The following is an 18,914-nucleotide window of genomic DNA, read 5'->3' on the forward strand; positions in this document are numbered from 1 at the left end:
ATTTTTTCATTTATCCATGTGATAACAGTCTAGAATATTTTCTATTGAGCAGAAAAATCAGATCAAGTCTGAAGCTCTTTAGGGGACAGCAGTAACATTTGCCACCCACCATTCTTCTGGAAGCAAGGTAGACTTAAGAAAGACTATATGCCGCATTCAACAGTTCAGCAGCTTAATATTTTTGGTTTAGAAAAACACAAATACAGTGCAGTCCCAGGCACGGCATTACTATTAATTTCATCCATTTACTCTAAAACCTCCTCTAACAATGCTTTGACTAAAGACAGTTACTCAGAGCCATCCATCCATAAAGGCTCTACTGGGAAGACTCTAAGCTGCTTTCTAAAGGCAAATAATTCACTCAGCTTTTCAATTAGGGTTTTATCTTTCTTTCATACTTCCATTATTTCAGCCCCACTGATCCTACCCTATTGCAATTCTGTCTCAATATTTTTTTTACTAGTTTTTCACTTTTATCAAACTGATCCTTCAAAATATTTGACTACTCCATTATGGTTTTACATTTAGTGCGCAAGAATCTCTCATCTATTCCTCATTTAGAAAGCTACCACTCTTTAGAAAGATTCTTCAAAAAAAGGTTATCAACTACATAGATGCTTTTGCTGACTAGTAGCATACATTTTCTGAGCTTTAATGCACGTCTTAAGGCAATCTCCATACCACCTAGGTTTTACCATTTTAGCTTTTCTTTTGTATTCCCCTTTAAACTTATTATATTTAGTTTCTCTTTCAAAGCAGCTCTAGTACATTTTCTTTTTTCGTCCCTCCTTTAAAAGGCAGAATAGGTAGTACTCAGCACAAAGTCCAAAGCTGCTTCTCCATTCACAGAGCAGGTAGGTTGATAACTGGGGACATGACTTAGCCTCAACTTCACAGAACTGATGAGTGTTACCTGGCCCCCACTGAACTAAGGGCTCCCAGTCTTGCAGAGTTTCCCGTGCACACAGCACCTTTAAAAATTCAGCATGTCGGGGTCACCAGGATCATCCAAGAATCAGTAGTACAGTGTTGGGGCTACAGTCTTCCTACAAGTATATGGGACCAAAGTTCCCAAAGAGCCTACGGTGCATTCTGGCAGTTAAAACTTGGTTGCCACGGTTGGATCATGACCAAAGCTCTCAGCTAGATGTACACTGACATTATTTCTAACCTGATGATGCTAGCGTTCCACTTCATGTCCCAGACATACGAGATGACCACTGCATACCAATACATTTAACACCATGGATTCCACTTCATGCATGTCAATTGTGGCAATTATAGACTGTGTGTGAAAAACATATGTACGCACCTGACATCGGCCTGATTTCTTAGTTTTATGCCTGCTACTTAATTGGGACTTGTTCAGACTGTTCCTAATCTTGATTTTCTCCTTTCTGTGACAGGACCTGACACACTAGTGATGGACTGCTCTATGACAGACCTCTACCTTTCAGACCAAAAGCATGTGTTAGCCTCATTCAATTACTGGAAATACATATAGCACCATGCTGTATGCTGGACTCTCCCACTGGGCTTTTGCAAGTTTAATTTTAAAACTTAGACTGATAGGCACAATTTCTAATCGGGAGGGTGGGGAAGCCCAAATTTTCTTCCCCAAAAAACAGACTTAAGTGATCCAGTTAACTTTTTGTCCTCATTTGGCATTTCTTAAAAGGTAAGTATTTAAAGCTTGTGTTTCAGATAAAACATTTTAGAAATATAGCAGGTTATAAGCACCCTCCTGCAGTCTTAAGTACCACCGCAAGCCTCCCTTTAAGGAAGCATTACCACTGTAAGCAGAATAACACACTTTTATACTACCTGCAAGTCCCAGCATGTAGGGAACTGATAGGCATTTACAAGAGATGTATTCAAGAGTAGGAAGGTTAAACATTTTCCCCAGCTAACATAGGTCAGCGAAAACTGAGAGAAGAGACAAAATTATTCTGCAACTTAACCCCACAGATTCATTACCAGCTTTCAGGCTGGGAGGACAACCATCTCCTAAAGTCTATATATGCAACATGAATTAAAGCCTAGCAAGATGTTACCAATGGATCTAACACAGTGCTTGACATCCACAGCATCTGACTATGATCACTTCTCAGCTTAATGTACTCAAACAAGTAACTTCATGTCGCACTGAAACAGTACATCTCAAAACTACCCCCTCAAGACAAAGCTGAACTGTTTCACTGAATAATAAATAAATAAATAAATAAAATACTTCAAATCTCAGAAGAGGAAGACTTGGCATAGGCAAAATTCTACAAATCACAAAAATGATGACAGTTTATTCCTGCAGAATCTGAACTGTGAGGCTGCTCTGAAACAGAGGTATTAATGCACCATACACAAGGTACAGAAAGCAAAAATTGTGGATAGTAACTATCAGCCAGCCTGTACTATGAAGAAACAAAAATATACAATGCTTACCAAGTTGTGCTACAACATTATATCTCCATTATTACACCACTCAAGTCAGGCTTTTGCAACAAGAGATTTCTTCTCCCCAGTTCACCATCTTTGAAGAATAATTACTTACCAGTGTTTGATGGGCTGACATAACCACACTAATGCACCAGGTACTGTTACGTCTTGTACCAAGCCAAAAGTAGATGTTCAGCAATATTTCTAATCTCAATTTCCCTAGCATTTTGCTATTTTATAAAATAAAGCAGGAAAAAAAAAAAAAAAAAAAAAAAGATCTACTGGATGCTGTGAGATAAATCAGTGTTCTCAATTCCACCCTGAATTTCTGAATACCCTTCCAAAGCCAGATACCTAATTCCATCAAAGTATCAAAACTGAAATTAATTTTATAGGTCAATAAAGAAAATCACCACACATATTAAGGCTGTTGTATTAAGGGCTGTAAGGGAACCTTGTTTCAGGCCGATACAAAACACAAAAATGATAAGCTGACTAAAGATGAGATTCAAGAGACACTAGACCTTGAAAATAAACCAAGCCTTAAGTCAATGATCAAAATAAGGCTTCAAAGAATGCCTCAGTCCCTGTAAAACTGCCCTTGACACACTCAATGGGCAGAAGCAACATGCTATCTTCTTCATCAGATCAGCGTTTCAGCTCAGCTATCTCTCTTCCAACAAGAAGCTGACAATAAACTCAAAGCTTAATTTCAGAGCCACCTGTGGAGAAGGGAAACATCTTTCTGATTTTTCAGTTGATACTTGGTTTATGACAGAAGACAAAACTGTACATAAAACTCTATGGCTACAGACAACCCTGGGCAATTCTGAACTGTCAGTGCAACAGTAACCCCTAGCACTAGCACATTCAAAGAATTATTTTTAAGTGACTAAACATTTGGGACCCTCTGGCTCAACCACACATACCTTGCAAGTCCCGTTTGTGAAACCCTGTACAAAGGTGCACAAGATGCTCACTGCACCTTAAAGAGCTAGTATCACTGCTGTAACACTACCACTTGATGTCTTAAAACAGTTCATCCACACCCTCCTGGCAAACAAATAAATAAAAAAAAAAAAAGATTACTTTGAAGTTCTGAATAGCACTGAGATTCTAGAGGAGAGAATTAAGTCTAGCAAGCTTCTCAAGCTTCTTGAGCCTTTGTTTAACATAGAAAATGTTTAACTGCATAATACATTAAACTACCTGAAAAGGCAATTGATATAGCTGCTGTTAGCTAAAAAAAAAAACAAACCAAACAAAAAAAAAAACACACCCCAAGGAATCACGAAATCAATCAGCTGTACCTGTCTAATCTACATCAGAATAAGATAACACGTTTTCCAAAACCATCTGTAGCAAATACATAATATAGTGTGTTTTTCCTGGGGAAAAAAAAACAAACCAAAACACAACTCCACCAAAGCAGACTAAAAGATTACAAGAAGAAAATTCAGGCTAATTCAAAAGGACAAAACCATATTTGAGACATAGCAGTCAAAACTGTTCTTTTATTTATGAAAGAATGATTTAAAACACTGATAGTATTTTATGCAAGTTAGATCTCATTCACAGTGAAATATCGGGACTAGTCTTATGGTTCCTGTTAATTTGAAATTTCTAATTCGTATCTAAAAATCAATCTTGATTGATTGATTGATTAAGCACTTCACAGTCCCTTAAGTACCTCATTTTCAGAGACAAAAAAGTCTGGATACCTGATTATACTACATCCCCAGTTACAGTACAAATCAGAAAATCAAAACTGTTTAAATGTGTGAATAAAACAACTAGTGAGAAGCTGAAGTCACTATATTCCCTTTGTTATGCTGGGATAAAGATTTCTTAAATTAAAATTGAAGTTTCACATACAAGAACTTAAATAACAGATTCTCTGTACAGAAAAAAATAATCAAATGCTGCAACAGTGAGTGGTATGAATTTTAAATATTTTAGCCATTTTTAGCTATACCAATTGTGTCAGAGGGAAGATTAAAGCATAACCATTTAATGACTAAAAATCTACCTACCATTGTAGCAACAAGATCTGGAGCTCAGTGTGGTGCTCACCCAGACTAGGCACTTCATTAAGTGGGATACCTGAGGAGTGTCATCTTTTAATCAACACATTTACACCACTTTCATTGCAACAGGAGCAAGCCCAGAAAACATCAGAGATGGAGAGGCAGGAAATAGATGTTTTTTATGCCAGCCAGCATATCACATTGCCAGCGCGGCTGGCCTGCCAGCTGCCCCACAAGCACTTAGCTGGCTACCCCTGCTCTCCTGCGGGCCAACCAGCAGGTATCAGCCTCCAGCTAGCCCATGGATGTGGGAAAGCCAAGCTCACCTTGACAAGATGAACATCACAGGCTAATGTCTGTTTTGGCTATTCTCCGGATACAAAACATAAGTTTTCAGAGCACTGGTAAGATTTGCATCTAGTTGCTTTCGAAAGTTCAGCTATTAAGTGGAAAAGGGAGAACAAATTCACTGACTGATTCTAATCTCTCTGGAACTACGAGCTTCATTAAAAGATACCTGGTCATTTAAATTCTTTATTTCTGCTCTTGCTTCTTAACATTACAGAAACCAGTCTCAGAAAACCAGAAGATACAAACTTACAGGAAAGAGCTACCCTGAATACATAGCTGGCATAGCCAAGTAGCTTGACTAAACACACAGGGTACCCGAAACTGAGCATTTGCAAATCAATTCCAGACTACTTCCACCTGCCTAACTGACAGAAAAGAAAAAACTGGCCCAGTTCCAACAGCTGGATTGGATTTAACTAATACCTCCCCTCTTGCATATGAGCATACCTTAGAGTATAGTTTAAATACTTTACAATGTAGGTGTGGGTGCAACACAGTGAAAGGAGAAGGTGTTTGCATTGATGAAGTAAACACTGTTCTTTCCTAGAAATTGCTTTAATAGCCTTTTTTCCTTATTCCTTTGCTGACACCTTTTAGCAGGCATGAAATACTGCAATGCACATGAAAATGCAGAAGCCTCGGAGCTAGGCTGGTTTTGGGCAGAAAAAAAAAAGTTCCTGCTCATATACAATAGCTGAGATGATTAAGGTTGTCAGCTGCCTGTCTTTAGTTAACATTAGAAATTAAATACTCAATATTTGCTAGGAATATAATTTGTTAGTATATGTAAAGTTGAAGCTTAGACTGACGTTATTGTTCTACTTGTTCTTGTACAGCTTCAGTCAAAAACAAAGACACAAACAGACACTGATAGAAGGTGATACTGCTCTTTTACCTGTTCACACTTTCAAAGTGCACATAAATCACTCCAAGAATTGCAAGCAAATCACAATATATTAACGAAAAATTCTGGCACTACTAAATCGAATTTCTGCGACTGCATCATGATGGTCAGAATGCAACTACTTAATCACAACTGAAAGAACTAAAACCAGTGACACTGTACACAACGATCCCCTCTATTTCTTTTGGATGTGCAAAAAGATTTTACATCCATGCCAAACTAACCCAAATGTTGAGTCAAAACTAACCCTTCCTACTAGGTTTATTCCTTTAGTTACAAGTAGCATGGATTATTACCCAGCCTTTCCCCCCCTTCCCCCAGTGTATGGTCTAGGCAAACTCTTCCCCACACCCAATTTTGAGATTTACCTAATTACCAAGTACTCCCATAAAGCTCCAAATTGTCCTTCTAAGAAAAACAGTGACATTTTTCAGTCATATAGACTACAAAGTTAGAACAACTTCACCTCTGGCTTTGTTATCATAGCTCCATATTAAATTATGCTGACCCAGTTACAAATGCAGGCAGGGGGCATAGATTCCACAGTATAAGCAACAGATCGACCAAAGCAGCCAAATACACTTACAATATGCCTGTACCCTGACCTGAGACTCGAAAAGAGTTTTATTTCATTTGATTACTGTTTGACCCAAGAAGTATTTGCTCCTCTTTTAGGGAAACATTCTATTATTTTGCAGAAAGTATTAGAACTTGGTTCAGATTCTCTGTGTACTGCAGAACCTTAATACTATAAAGTTTCATTTTGGCCTGTAACCTTTAACTCAGCCCTAGGTACATTAGGAGCAGAGCGCAATATTTATGCCATAATCTGTCTGGGACTCACTCTCTTCAAGGTTAACAAGGGCCGCTGAAGGAAAACTAGTTCTTTTGCAGTTGGAGCTGCCAAGCTATTTTATTTTTAATCCCCAGTTTGGGGCCCCTAAAATGAACACCAGCTGCTTTTTGTTAGCCAGTCTGTGGCAAGATAATTCAAGCATCTGAACCTGGCTAGTCTCAGCAAACTGGATCCATCAGATATCCACTGTGCCTCTTTTACTTCATGATGGGTAATGACTCACTGAAGTCAGACATGCATGCCAATATGGAAAGCCGCAAGCCTCCAATTATTGTTGCTCATGGTGCTGACTCACCTGAAAGCCCCATGGAAGCAGACAAAGCTGACCATCCACCTTATCTACTTCTACTGCTCCAAGAGACCTTGGCAGAAAGGCAATTGCTCACTTCATTTCTTACCAGCTCTTTTGTAAGCATATTCTTCAAGGTCCCAATATCCTCCCTGTATTTGTTTAAACTGCATACCGAGCTACTACCAGCAAAGAATTGAGATGTGAGCACTCATGTTTTAATTTCCATATACCAATTACCCAGTTTACAAGTACAGACATATGAAACAATCCTCAGAAGACTGGACCTGAAGCAATTTAGCTGGCTGCACTCAACATAAATTGCAACACTACTGAAGGACACAAAGCAGTCCAGGATACAATCAACATGTTATCTGCTGGTTTACTATCAAATAAAAGAAGAGCTGGAATTCTCTATTCAACATCAAAACTCAACTGGGGGAAGGAAGACAGAATGTAATAGATTCCAGTTACTGCTGTTGTGTGAATCAAGGACATACCTAGTCAAAAGTTTTACAGCAGGTCCATTCAGATATAAATCTTAACACTGTTAATTACACCTTTACTGACATCAGACCAAAGGCCACAACACAGCCATATGGGCTCCATCTGAAGTCAAACTGAAGTTTCCAGGTAGTCCCACAGCACCTCAAGCTAACTCATCACAGCACAACATCACAGTGCAACAGTTGGTCTGTGCAGACCAACAGGCAGGCAGCAAGGATCACCAACTAATTCAAAATATTCATTTTGTCCTGTGGTCCTAACAGGGCAAGGAACCTGACTACGTAGGGTTCCAAAAAGCTGTGGCAACGCAGTCACTGCTGTCTCCACTTTGACAAGGGCCCACCTTGAAGAACTTAACTGTAGAGTTTTGTCATTTATGCTACAGCCCAAAAGAAACTACTGGTCTGAAGGATACAAGTCTTCCCCCCCCCCCCCGTACTTTTTGTAAAATACTCTATGCCGTTCTGTTTCCAACAATGCCAGCTCTGCCTTATCTGAATACTGTGATATGCCAAATATGCACCAAGAACAGTGGATAACCAAGATACCCTAATCACAAGTGATTCCCATTCACACTTTTAAAAAAAAGTTGGAAGATTAAGGCTTCTTGACACACTCTAAATACCTAAAAGGATTTGAAATTTGGTACAATTTTATGTTACAGGAATCTGCTTTTGCCAGTACACAAATTTCTATTCAGATATGTCAACACTAAAAGGATAGTTGTTATTTTCCCGTTTTGTCCAAACAGTGCAGCAGATGCTTTAGAATATCCTAGAAACAGAAGTTTATCCTCTCCTTGAGGGAGAACAAGTGAAGCACCTACATGCCTCCTTGGTCTCTCCCAAGACATGACACCACCTCTGTTCTCTCCTAGAATTCCTAAGTAAGCATCCCTCCCATTCCCTTACCCAGGACAGACAGTACAATGACCTGTCTATTCAAGCATAACAGCTGATTGCCATTGCAAAAAGGCAGATGTCCCTTTCCTCTTCTATAATCTAGAATACCCCAATTCAAAGGTATAGGTTCCATTTTTTCTAACAGATGTTACCAGAAACCAAATCCACCACTTTTAATGCCATATTTCACAGGCAAAATACAGTCTTCCCTTGTGTACAGGACATGAAAACAGAAAACAGCAAAGCAACATTAAAATGACTGTTCATGGTAACCAGGTGCAAATATCAGACCGGAATTTTGATCTTTAGATCAGCATAAAGACTGAAATGAACTTTTTTAAATGTAAAAGCTTTTATAAAATTGTAGATAACCCCTTTCAAGAATCTAATTACAAAATCAAGTGTTTGGTCAGAAAGGCCTCAGACTTCTGGGGCAAATGCCACAGAAGACCAGACATTCTTAAGCTTGCCAAATATTTATACTAGTTTCCCCTAGGAAAAAAAAAAAAAAAAAAAAAAAAAAAAAAAAAAAAAAGGAAATCTACTAGGCTAAATACTAGCCAGATACCTTCTTGTGCAATCTATGTTTGAACAAAGACTCCCTTTCCAGATACTTAGTCTTCAACTATAACATCAAAGTACCTCAGACAATCATTCTATGATTCTGTGATATATTTATAAGCACCTCCCTGTGAAGTGAGGAAATAAAAACTCCTATTATTACATCTATAAAATGGGAAACAATTATTGCAATTTGCATACATTCACAGGGTACCATGAAAAAAACAACGAATTAAGTCCCTAAAGAGCTAGTCTGTATATTCAACCACAGTAAGCTTTTTTGGTATAATATGACATGGCTCAAATGAAATCAGATTTTTTTTTCTATTTTTTGAAAGATATAATCAAAAGGCAAAAAAAGATTAAACATGTGCTAGCCGCCTAATTAAATCTATGAAGAGATCATTCTGCTCAAGATGCAAGAGAAAACAACAAACCCAGTTGATAATCCAGGAAGATGGAGCATTTGAAATTAGAAAATACACTCCAGCAACATCCCACAAACTTTTATGAACCCTGTCAGCAACCCTTCAGATTTAATCATTTCAGTGTCATGAATTCTAGATGCTTCTACCTCACTTTTTAACATGACATACACTCAGATTTCATGTTTCTGCTATTTGAACATTTTGGGTATCATACTCCTCTCCTTGAGGATACGTTCAGTTTCTAAATATTCCAATTTAGACATCCTTCCATAAAAGGGGTATCGGCTAGCCCTACGAAGTTGCTAAGATCACCAGAAATGCTCTGGTTTTGACGGACAAGAACCAATACAAAACTCCTTCCAACTTCACAGCTACAGGGCCCACCGAAACACAGGTTACACTGAGCAGCGAGGTATAGTGGGACATACCCCTACAGGCAATGGTCATGGGAAGAGGGTACTGCCAGATTCTGAACTGCCGCTGGCAGCTTGTGATGCTCAAAGGTGCTGTCACATTGATTACCTGTGTCAGAGCTCCTTAAACATCTCTTCTTGTTTGGAAGGTTGCTTCACTGATGTTTGTTGTGTGTTATGAACGCTGCCCGTTACCAGTCTATGTGCTGCTTGCACGCCTGATGAACAGTGGTTAACAGGATCCTGCTGACACCTAGCAGGGCGCTCTCATTTCAGGATTCTCTCTTGATGTGGAAAGCCTTCTATATCTGGCTGCAAGTCACATTTCTGGTGCAGAGAAATCACTAGCACTGACTTTGCATTAACATTTGCATGCATGAAAAGAAGCAAGAGACCCCGATGCCAAAAAGCTGCATGCAAAGACAGTATCTGCTGGTTAGGGTGACTTTAGCATACCTGGGAGAGAGCTACAATGTCTCCCTGTGTAATTTCATCAACTTTCTGACTTACGCTGTAGTTGACTTAAAAAAAAGGCAAGGACTAGGACATTCTGAGAACTGCAAACCTGAAGTCTCACGCTGCACCTCACCAGGAATCCCTTACTGCACCTCTGAAAACCTGGCCACAGGTCACCCTAGCACCCTCTCTGACCACCTTCTAACCACCTTCTCTGCATGCAAATGAGCTTTGACTGTGTTCCACACCAGCAAGTTTGCAGTGAGGCTTGGGCACTCATTAATATACATCTCTACGAGGGCTAACAAGTCAAACTACAAGGAAGCCATTTCTCCAAGTTGAATTTGCAAATTAGCATCGTGACCTCCAAAGTCCACCTATTACCACATGTGACAATAACCAAGGTTAAAAACTCACAAGAAGAGATGCTCAGCTGGTCAGACATGACAGAATATGGGGGAAACAAGTAATTCAGTAGTAGGTGTTTAAATGGGGAAGATACTAATTGTGTGTTGTGTTCTGCAGCCATTCATATAGTATATATTCCTATTTTGTACTTGCTCCATTTATTAAACACACACACAAAATCAAGTTTAAAACTGACTGTAACATTTGCTTAAACTGAGAAAGGAGACAAGTGTCAGCTGACCCAGAAGAAACAATATGGAGCTTCCCCAGCAGATTTAACAGTGTCAATCTGACTGTGAAAGGATAACAAACCAACAGTTAAATATCACTAAACAAGGTATACCTCCTCCCCTTCACACGGACCTCTTTGAGCCAGCACTGGCCCTCCCCAGACCTGAAGGGCTGGCTCAGGAAGCTAAGGGAGCAGAAAATTAAAGAAACATGAAGAGCTTTGCAACTAGTTCACTTGGAAGGCATAGCCAGTTCAGGTACAGGACTAACTTTTTGGAAGAAACCAGCTCTTTTTACAGCCCATGTCAAATTTTGTGAAATGGTCTGTAAAGTCCACAGCTTCTACTATTACAGAAGTAATCAGGAACACCAATTCAGTATCAGAGTTTCACACTGCCGGGTATTTTGGAAACAACTGATAGACCCCATTCTTGGGAAATATATAGGTTTTACTTTTCTTTTTCATTTCAAGTCATCTCATTTGACAGTTTGTCTTAACAACTTGATGACATGCCCCGATCACCTTCAACCAGTTCATTGCCTCTTCTGGCCTAATCTTATAAATTAAGATGCCTCATTCCACTTCCAGTCCCACAATAAACATAAATTTGATCACTCACTTGTAGCTAGTACATCCTCCACTGTCTTTTCAGATAATGCAGTTTTAGAGGACAAAATGTCCTGCCTGGATTTGTGCTGGAACTGCCCAAATGTTATGAAAACCTCAAAGAACTTATGTAAAAATAGCTAAAGAGCTCTTAAAACTAGTATGACAGTTACACTGCTACCAACTTTGACCAGACTTTGTCAGTTTACAAGTTAAAAATCAATCCTTTAATTGCAGAAGCTTTAGAGATACCAGTGCAACTGCTGTAGTGTTACAAATACACAAGAACAAAGAAAAACAGATTCTGTAATTACAGGAACATTAGCTAAGGGTTGGTATATCACAACAACAAACAGCAATAATTGGGCCTCAATACAGCAAGCACAGATCCTAATCAGCTTATGAAGATTATGTTCATCATGAGATGCCATCTCCAAACTGTCTTCTCCACAGGTATTTCTGAAATAAACTATGACTTCCTGAGGTATCTGTGTCTTTAAACATTTTAAAATGTAATGCATTCAATTGATTTTTGAACCTCACAAGGAAAATATACAACAGTATATCTAAGTGGACCTACCAGTTGTTTGTTGTCTGCCAAGAGTCACAAACACTTCACAGCATTGTACTACTTACTTGCAGACCAACTGTAGTTTGGAGAATTCTGTAGCAACAGTAACCGAGGCTTCCCACGTGTACCTCTTACTTCCTACCCATGTAATTCTTTCCAAGGTACAAACATGTACACCGGTATTCTGCCAACAGTATACTGGCCTGAAAGGGCAATAAAGAAGCAGCAGGAGTCAGAGCTTAGAAACTCTGCATGAAAGTACTGGATCTTCTATTAAATCCAGTTCCCAACAGCAAGCTACCTGACACCCATGTTTTACTTAAACTACTGAGATTCACCAAGCCAGTGAAGGCTATTAAGACAGTGGGTCCACAGTACCTTAAACCAACCTAAATCAGCTGTTACAGCCCTACTCCCTCCCAGTCCTTCTTTTACTGGTATCCATTCCTACAACAGCAAAGTGAAAGGAAGAAAGCTGATCAATCTGTAAAAAGTGAGCTCCTGAAAGAAACTGGATTGTTGCAAAGTAGCTGGGAGTAACAGGCTTTCTGGGGTTGCTACAAGCCTTACTTGTTTCACATAGCGCCTGAGGGGAATACAAGGAGACAGCAAAACCACTAGTGCACAGAACAGCATCAAGAAATGAGCTGCTGGCAGCATCTCTGCTCATTCATTAACACTGTGCAGCTATGGTACCGCCACTGCAACAAGCCTTTGACATTTGACAGGAACACAGCTTTAAGTCAACCTATACCTTTTTGAAGATGCTTAGAGACTGTACAGATTTGGCCTCCACAGAATGGTATTCCTCTGCTTGCAAACAAATTCATGGCAACATGACAGAAAAATGTGAACAAATACAAGCATCCTCAAGAACTAGATCCATACTGTTAGCAAAGCAGCAACAGTAAATACACTGAAGCTGCCAGAGCTGATGATGGAGATCTGGGCTATGCCCAGTTTCTTCCTCTGCCTCATGTGGGGTTGGGATTTTCATAGAATGGTTTAGGTTGGAAGGGACCTTGAAGATCATCTAGTTCCAACCCCCTGCCATGGGCAGGGACACTTCCCAATAGACCAGGTTGCTCAAAGCCCCATCCAACCTGGCCTTGAACACTTCCAGGGATGGGGCATCCACAGCTTCTCTGGGCAATTTGTTCCAGGGCCTCAACACACCCTGAGTGAAAAATTTCTTCCTAATATTGAATCTAAATTTACCCTCTTTCCAATCTGAAGCCATAACCCCTCATCCTATCGCTATGTGCCCTTGTAAAAAGTCCCTCTCCAGCTTTCTTGTAGGTGCCCTTCAGATACTGGAAGGCCACTATGAGGTCTCCCCAGAGCCTTCTCTTCTCCAGGCTGAACAACCCCAACTGTCTCAGCCTGTCTTCATAGGAGAGGTGCTCCAGCCCTCTGATCATCTTTGTGGCCCTCCTCTGGACCCGCTCCAACAGGGCCACGTCCTTCTTATGTTGAGGGCTCCAGAGCTCTTGAAGGTACAGAAAAAAAAATAGATCCTTCAAAGTCGCTGGACCCAAAGGTGACACAGACACCAAAAGGTGATAAGATTGCCCCGAAAAAAACTGTAACTGGGGAAAAGACATCAGTGGCCAGGACCTCTTAAAATCAAATAGAGCAGGAGCAGATGAAAGATGACAGAATGGCTATGTCTCCTTTTGCTGAGCAATCTTCAGGAGGTTAATCCTATGGCCTAAGCAACAGAAGTTCAAGGACTCGTGTTCTTTTAACTTATGATTAGGGGTATGACATGTATACAAAAAGGAAATCTTAATGCCAGCCATTAAAGTGTTTTTACAGAAAATTATTTAGGTTATAACGCACTAACTCCTCACTAGTTGTTGGTTTGTTGTTTTGTTTTTTTTTTATAAGTGCCCATGGAGCTTCAATTTTTATGCAGTATGCATTTTGCTAATTACATGACCACAAAGTCTCATTGCACCACACACAAAAATAACAATAAACCCTACAAATTGTAACATCTCTGTTCCTCAGTTTTAGTCATGGATGCTAACTAATCCTGACAAAAAGAAATGGGCTGAATTGTTTGATCTGTCACCTTTAACATCAGAACAGTGAACCAACATATGGGTGCCTGCTATTGTAATAAAGAATAAGTAACACTTCAAGTCCAAGAAGATGGAGAAGTAAAAAACTAAGAAGGATGTTACTCAGCAAAGAATGAAGCTGAAGAACTGCAAACGGAAAAATCAGAAGGTTCAAATTAGCTTTTCTAAAAGCTAGTTTATCTTAGACGTCAATATAAACAAATAAACCCAGCAGTTACACGGGGCGTTACAAATTAAGTGTTGCAACTGTTTAATCTTGTCCTGTAAAGCCTCAATTATATTGGAATAACGAGTGCCATACATTTAGAAGAAACCCACTGAAACTTAAGACTACATGCCTATGATCAACACAGGAAAGCTTTCTCTTCCTATATGGGACAATTTTAAAAGCCCTTTCACATCTCTGGAGAACACAGAATTGAGAAGGTTGTGAGGAGAAACTGTTCTGGCAGTTGTTCACCCGGAGGAAGCCACTAGTGTCTTGGCTCCTTATCACTCAGCTTTGCAGGTTCAGGTTAGCTCTGCTGCTAATCACATGTCAGTACCTATAAAAATAGAAGAGTCTCACTAATAAAAGCAAGAGCACAAACTAAGTGAGTAATGCTTCGTTTCTAGCATTTGATTTTGCTATTATCTCTTTTGGGGGCTAAATACTTTTTGGAACTATTAATACCTCAAAATCAGAATTCCAGTTCTATATAGACAACTCTACCTCCTTAACAGAAGAAGCCAACAAAAAGGTAAGAAACTTCCACCCAAACCTGAAACTAGGAAAAAGAGTGTGAACCTGTGCAGGTCAAGGATTCAGAAGCTTTGACTTCTGGCTCAACAGACCTGTTTCTCTGCTCTTAGAAAAGAAGCACAGTGAGAAGCTGCATGGGGTACTGAGGTCTGCCTTAACATAAAACAAAAGTACTTACTCATCTTTTGTTTCCCCTAAAGTTGCATTAACAAAAAGCAAAGACAATTACATGGCCTAGCAAACCCAGTAATAAAATATGAGTTAACTACAAATTAAAGGAGTAAGTATTTTGGTCTGCCAGAAGAGTCTGCACCCAGAGGGGATCAATAATAACTCATCAGTATTTATTAGAAGCCAAAGGAATATTACTGAAGAATGTATTCAAGCCTGATGAGTTCAAAGGCAGTGACTGTCTCCAGGCAGAAGGTGACTCAAACACCATTGTTTTCAAACTGAACTTGAGAGCGTACGGTTTTGAATATTTTAGATTTTCCAAAGGATATAATCTAGATATCAGACCATGATTTATTCCTCCATCATCCTAACCATTCATTTTCTTATTGGTGGAATCTGACAACATGGGTAGATGCAGGTCAATGCCAATGACAGCACTGATGCCTCCTGGTTTCCAAAGTCATGCCCAGAAAACTGGAGGCAGGATCTCTACATAAAACTCCTTATTGCAGCACAGGGACCAAACCAAGTGTATTTAATAGTTGACAGTTGGGAATTACATATAGTATTTGATTTAGAAAAAAAAAATATTTGTGGAGAACTGATAGCTTTCACTAAATACAGACAAACTGTCCAATCAGCAGGTCAGTCTGTGTAGCAGTATCTCAAGAGAAGCATTTCTCAAGAGAAGTAACAGCAATTATATAGCACTGCTGTGTTCCTTCATTATCCACCATAAACTAAACTTACATTGCTTTACTTCTAGAGACTTAAGTTAGATAAAGTTTACTTAAAAGGGTACTTCTAACATGAACTTTTAAATAAGCACCATGATCAGAAAAGAGTCAAAAAAAAAAGAGGGGTAGTAGAAAATTTCAGACATTTAATACAAAGTAAGTTGTTTTGAATGATGCTGACACAGTTCTAATCTTTACAGTCCTTTAAATGAATCTAAATTTCATTTTAGCATATCTCCACCTGTATACAACTTTTACATACTTTTGTATTTCATTTGTCTGTTGCCCCCAAAAGAAAGATGCTTCTTAGATTTTTAACTCTTTGCAAAAGCATGGATGAAAGCTTTAACCACATTAACATTGTTGGAGCTATCTGCCAGTCTTAGGCTCAGCCACAAAAGGAAGTCCGTCAGCACACTGGAAGATAACCCTAGAGGATAGACTTCTCCATAACAGCAAATACCCTATTCCAAAATAATTACTCCCCTTCAGGAAGAAATGAGAGCTAAGCTACCTTAGCTGGCCTGGCATAACTAATTCCAGCAAAGCTTAGGCCGTCAGTTCCCTTCTTCCCCCCATAGAGGCAGATATTTAATTCCCCTAGTCTCAGGCATGCTATAATATAAGCAAGTATGGATGACAGATCAGTTCACACTAGGCACGAACATACCTAACCTTTCCCTGTTTAGAGTTCTGATGGATTGAGGCCAGTGACTGAGAAAGCAGCAACAAAGCCAGTAACCAGTACAGGGAGATGAGACAAGGACAAAATGAATGAGGAGCAGCAGGAAGAGTCTCACTGGATGAGAAGGGGAAAAAGAAACCCACCACGCCTCCTCCTTACCCTGAAAAGCAACTGCTAAACAGAAGGAAGGGCAATTTTTAGTTACTTTCTAACATTTACTAATGTTAGCCAGAAGTGCTGAAGTTATCATACTCTTTACATAGAATATTTTCTGTGAGAAAGATTCACTGTCACCAAGTTCAACAAAAATTAAGATCAAGATTAGTTTACACCGTGAATGTCATCTTAAAGACACTGCTGCTGCTAAGACTGACCTGCATAAAATTGTCTCCACCCAAACAATAGCAGCAGAGGTGTGAATTCTGCTAAGATACAAAATGTGCTTTCAAAGGACTAAAATTCCAGCCCTATTGATTACAGACATGAATTTAAGTGATAAAATCAACAAAAGCATGGAAAAGACCCTCAAGTGAAGTCAAAGTAATGTGACACACATTTAGGTTTTCACTCTAGCGAATCCTAATCCGATTTCAATCCCAGTCTGATTTCAGAACAGCTCCCTCCCCCTTCCTTTCCTATTACAGAACCTTAGACACAAGACTTGGGATTTCCTCCCTTTTCAATCGCGACTAGAACTGAAGATGTCCCCGGTAATGACACACAGATTCAGAAGACGTTCGGTACACCTCCAGGGAATAAGCTTCTAATCACCCAGCGTCCCTCAAATTCGGGGGAGTAAACTACTACCCCATTAGCCTTAGTAAGCGCCACACTCCTCGATTTAGATGGAGACGCCCAGCAGACGACTACTGATGTGCCTACCAGCATTTAAAAAAAAAAAAAAAAAAAGGTTGATTTAAGGCAGTACAGGGAGCAAAACCGGCCAGCACAGTACACTGCGAAAAGGCAGATCGGAGTGTGGGAGCGGCCCCTACCACCAGCACAGGCCTCTGCGTGCGGCAGCGGCACCGCGGGGCAGGGGGGACGGGCAGGGCAGCCCCCGGCCCCGTCGGAAGGGCTATCACCGCCCGCAGGGGCCGGCACAAAAGGCAGCCGGCACCATTGTCCGCCCCATCCCAGCCCCCGATCCCGCCGAGCGCGGGGGCGGGGAGGCGGCAGGACGGGGCTAGCAGCCGGGGTGGGAGAACGGAGCGATGCGGGAGAAGGGGGACGCGGAGCGGGTGTGGGTGTGCATCCCGCCTCCAGTCGGCCCTGCCCGTGGCCCAGCGAGACCTCCCGCACCCCGGCAAGCCGGGGAGGCGGCGGAGGGGGCCCGCCCGCCAAGGCCGCGCTCAGCCCGGCCGCGCCAACCCTTCCCCCCGCCGCCGCCGCCGCCTCCTCCGCCCCCCGCCGGCCGCGCCCGCATGACGGAGGAGAAAAAAAAATTAAAAAAATACACCCCCCCGCGGGTGTTTTCCCCGCCGCCCGCCCCGGGCGGCCGCTCCCCGCCTCTTTCCCGCCGCCCGCCGGCGGCGGCGCCGCCAGCGCGGCCAGGCCCCGGCCCCGGCCCCTCCTCTCGCGGCCGCCGGAGGGAGGCCGGGCCCGGCCGGGTATCCCCGCCGGCCCCACACCTACCTCCACGTCGCGGCCCTTGTTCTTGAAGCTCTTGATGCGGTGGTTCTCCAGGCCGGCGGCGGCAGCGGCGGCAGCGGCGGCGTTCTCGGCCATGGCGGCGGCGGCGGGTCGCGGCAGCGGCTCCCAGCTCCTGCGAGGCGGCTCCGGCGGCGGCTCCCGGCGGCTCGCGCGAGGGGAGGGCGCGCGCGGGGGGAGGGGGGAGAGGAGGAGGAGGAGAGGGGGGCGGGGGGAAAGCGGGACGCTCCGTGACGAGCGCGAGGGCCGTTGCTGAGTGACGGGGGAGAGCGGCAGCCGAGCGCACGTGACGCGGCCGGCGGGCTCCCGCCAATGGCGGCGCGGCCCTCCCGCCTGGCGTAACCTGCGTCCTCTTCCCGCGCTGCATGCTGGGAGGTGTAGTCCCGGCGGGCGGCGGCCTCGCACGTGGAGCGGGCGGGAGCGCGCCCTGCCGGGTGGGCGGGGAGGCCGCCGGCCCCGCGCCGCGGTGCGGCCCTGCGCCGGCCCGGCTGAGGGGTTTCGGCTCGGTGCTGAACGTTGCGGAGCTCCGGGAAGCGCCGAGGGCGGCGAGGAGGGCCTGACAGACGCTCCTCCGTGGCCTCGTGCTTCTGAGGGGGCCCGGGGCCCTCCCTGGCCTGTGGGGATCGACCCTGACATGGGAGTTGCAGTGGGCCCGGCACCTCCGGGATGGTCCCTGAAACCATGTGCCCTTGTTAGCTGCGGGTTTGTCCCCCAAAATGCAGCGTGGGGTGACCTTCCTGGCATGGGTCGCCCACAAAGCCAGCCATGGCATGTCAGGGTCTGCTCTGCGCCTCTGCTTCCCACGGCTGCTGAAGCGTCATCAGGGAAACGCTGCACAACAAGAACCTCACAAATCCAGATGTTTTTGTGAGGCCCTGAGTCTCCTTCAGCTCAC

General features: G+C 42.5%; 1 protein-coding gene across 1 annotated transcript in view; it reads right to left on the reverse strand.

Moving 5' to 3' along the window:
- Positions 1-18,172, reverse strand: part of KPNA3 (karyopherin subunit alpha 3) — a 54,021-nt gene extending 35,849 nt beyond the window's left edge. Inside the window, exon 1 of the mRNA XM_082488505.1 lies at positions 18,005-18,172. Within this exon, the coding sequence (XP_082344631.1) occupies positions 18,005-18,097 (93 nt within the window). The 5' untranslated portion in view covers positions 18,098-18,172. The remainder of the gene's footprint in view (positions 1-18,004) is intronic.
- Positions 18,173-18,914: the final 742 nt, after the last annotated feature.

Source organism: Vanellus vanellus (assembly GCF_965231255.1).
Source record: "Vanellus vanellus genome assembly, chromosome: 1".
Lineage (NCBI taxonomy): Eukaryota > Metazoa > Chordata > Aves > Charadriiformes > Charadriidae > Vanellus > Vanellus vanellus.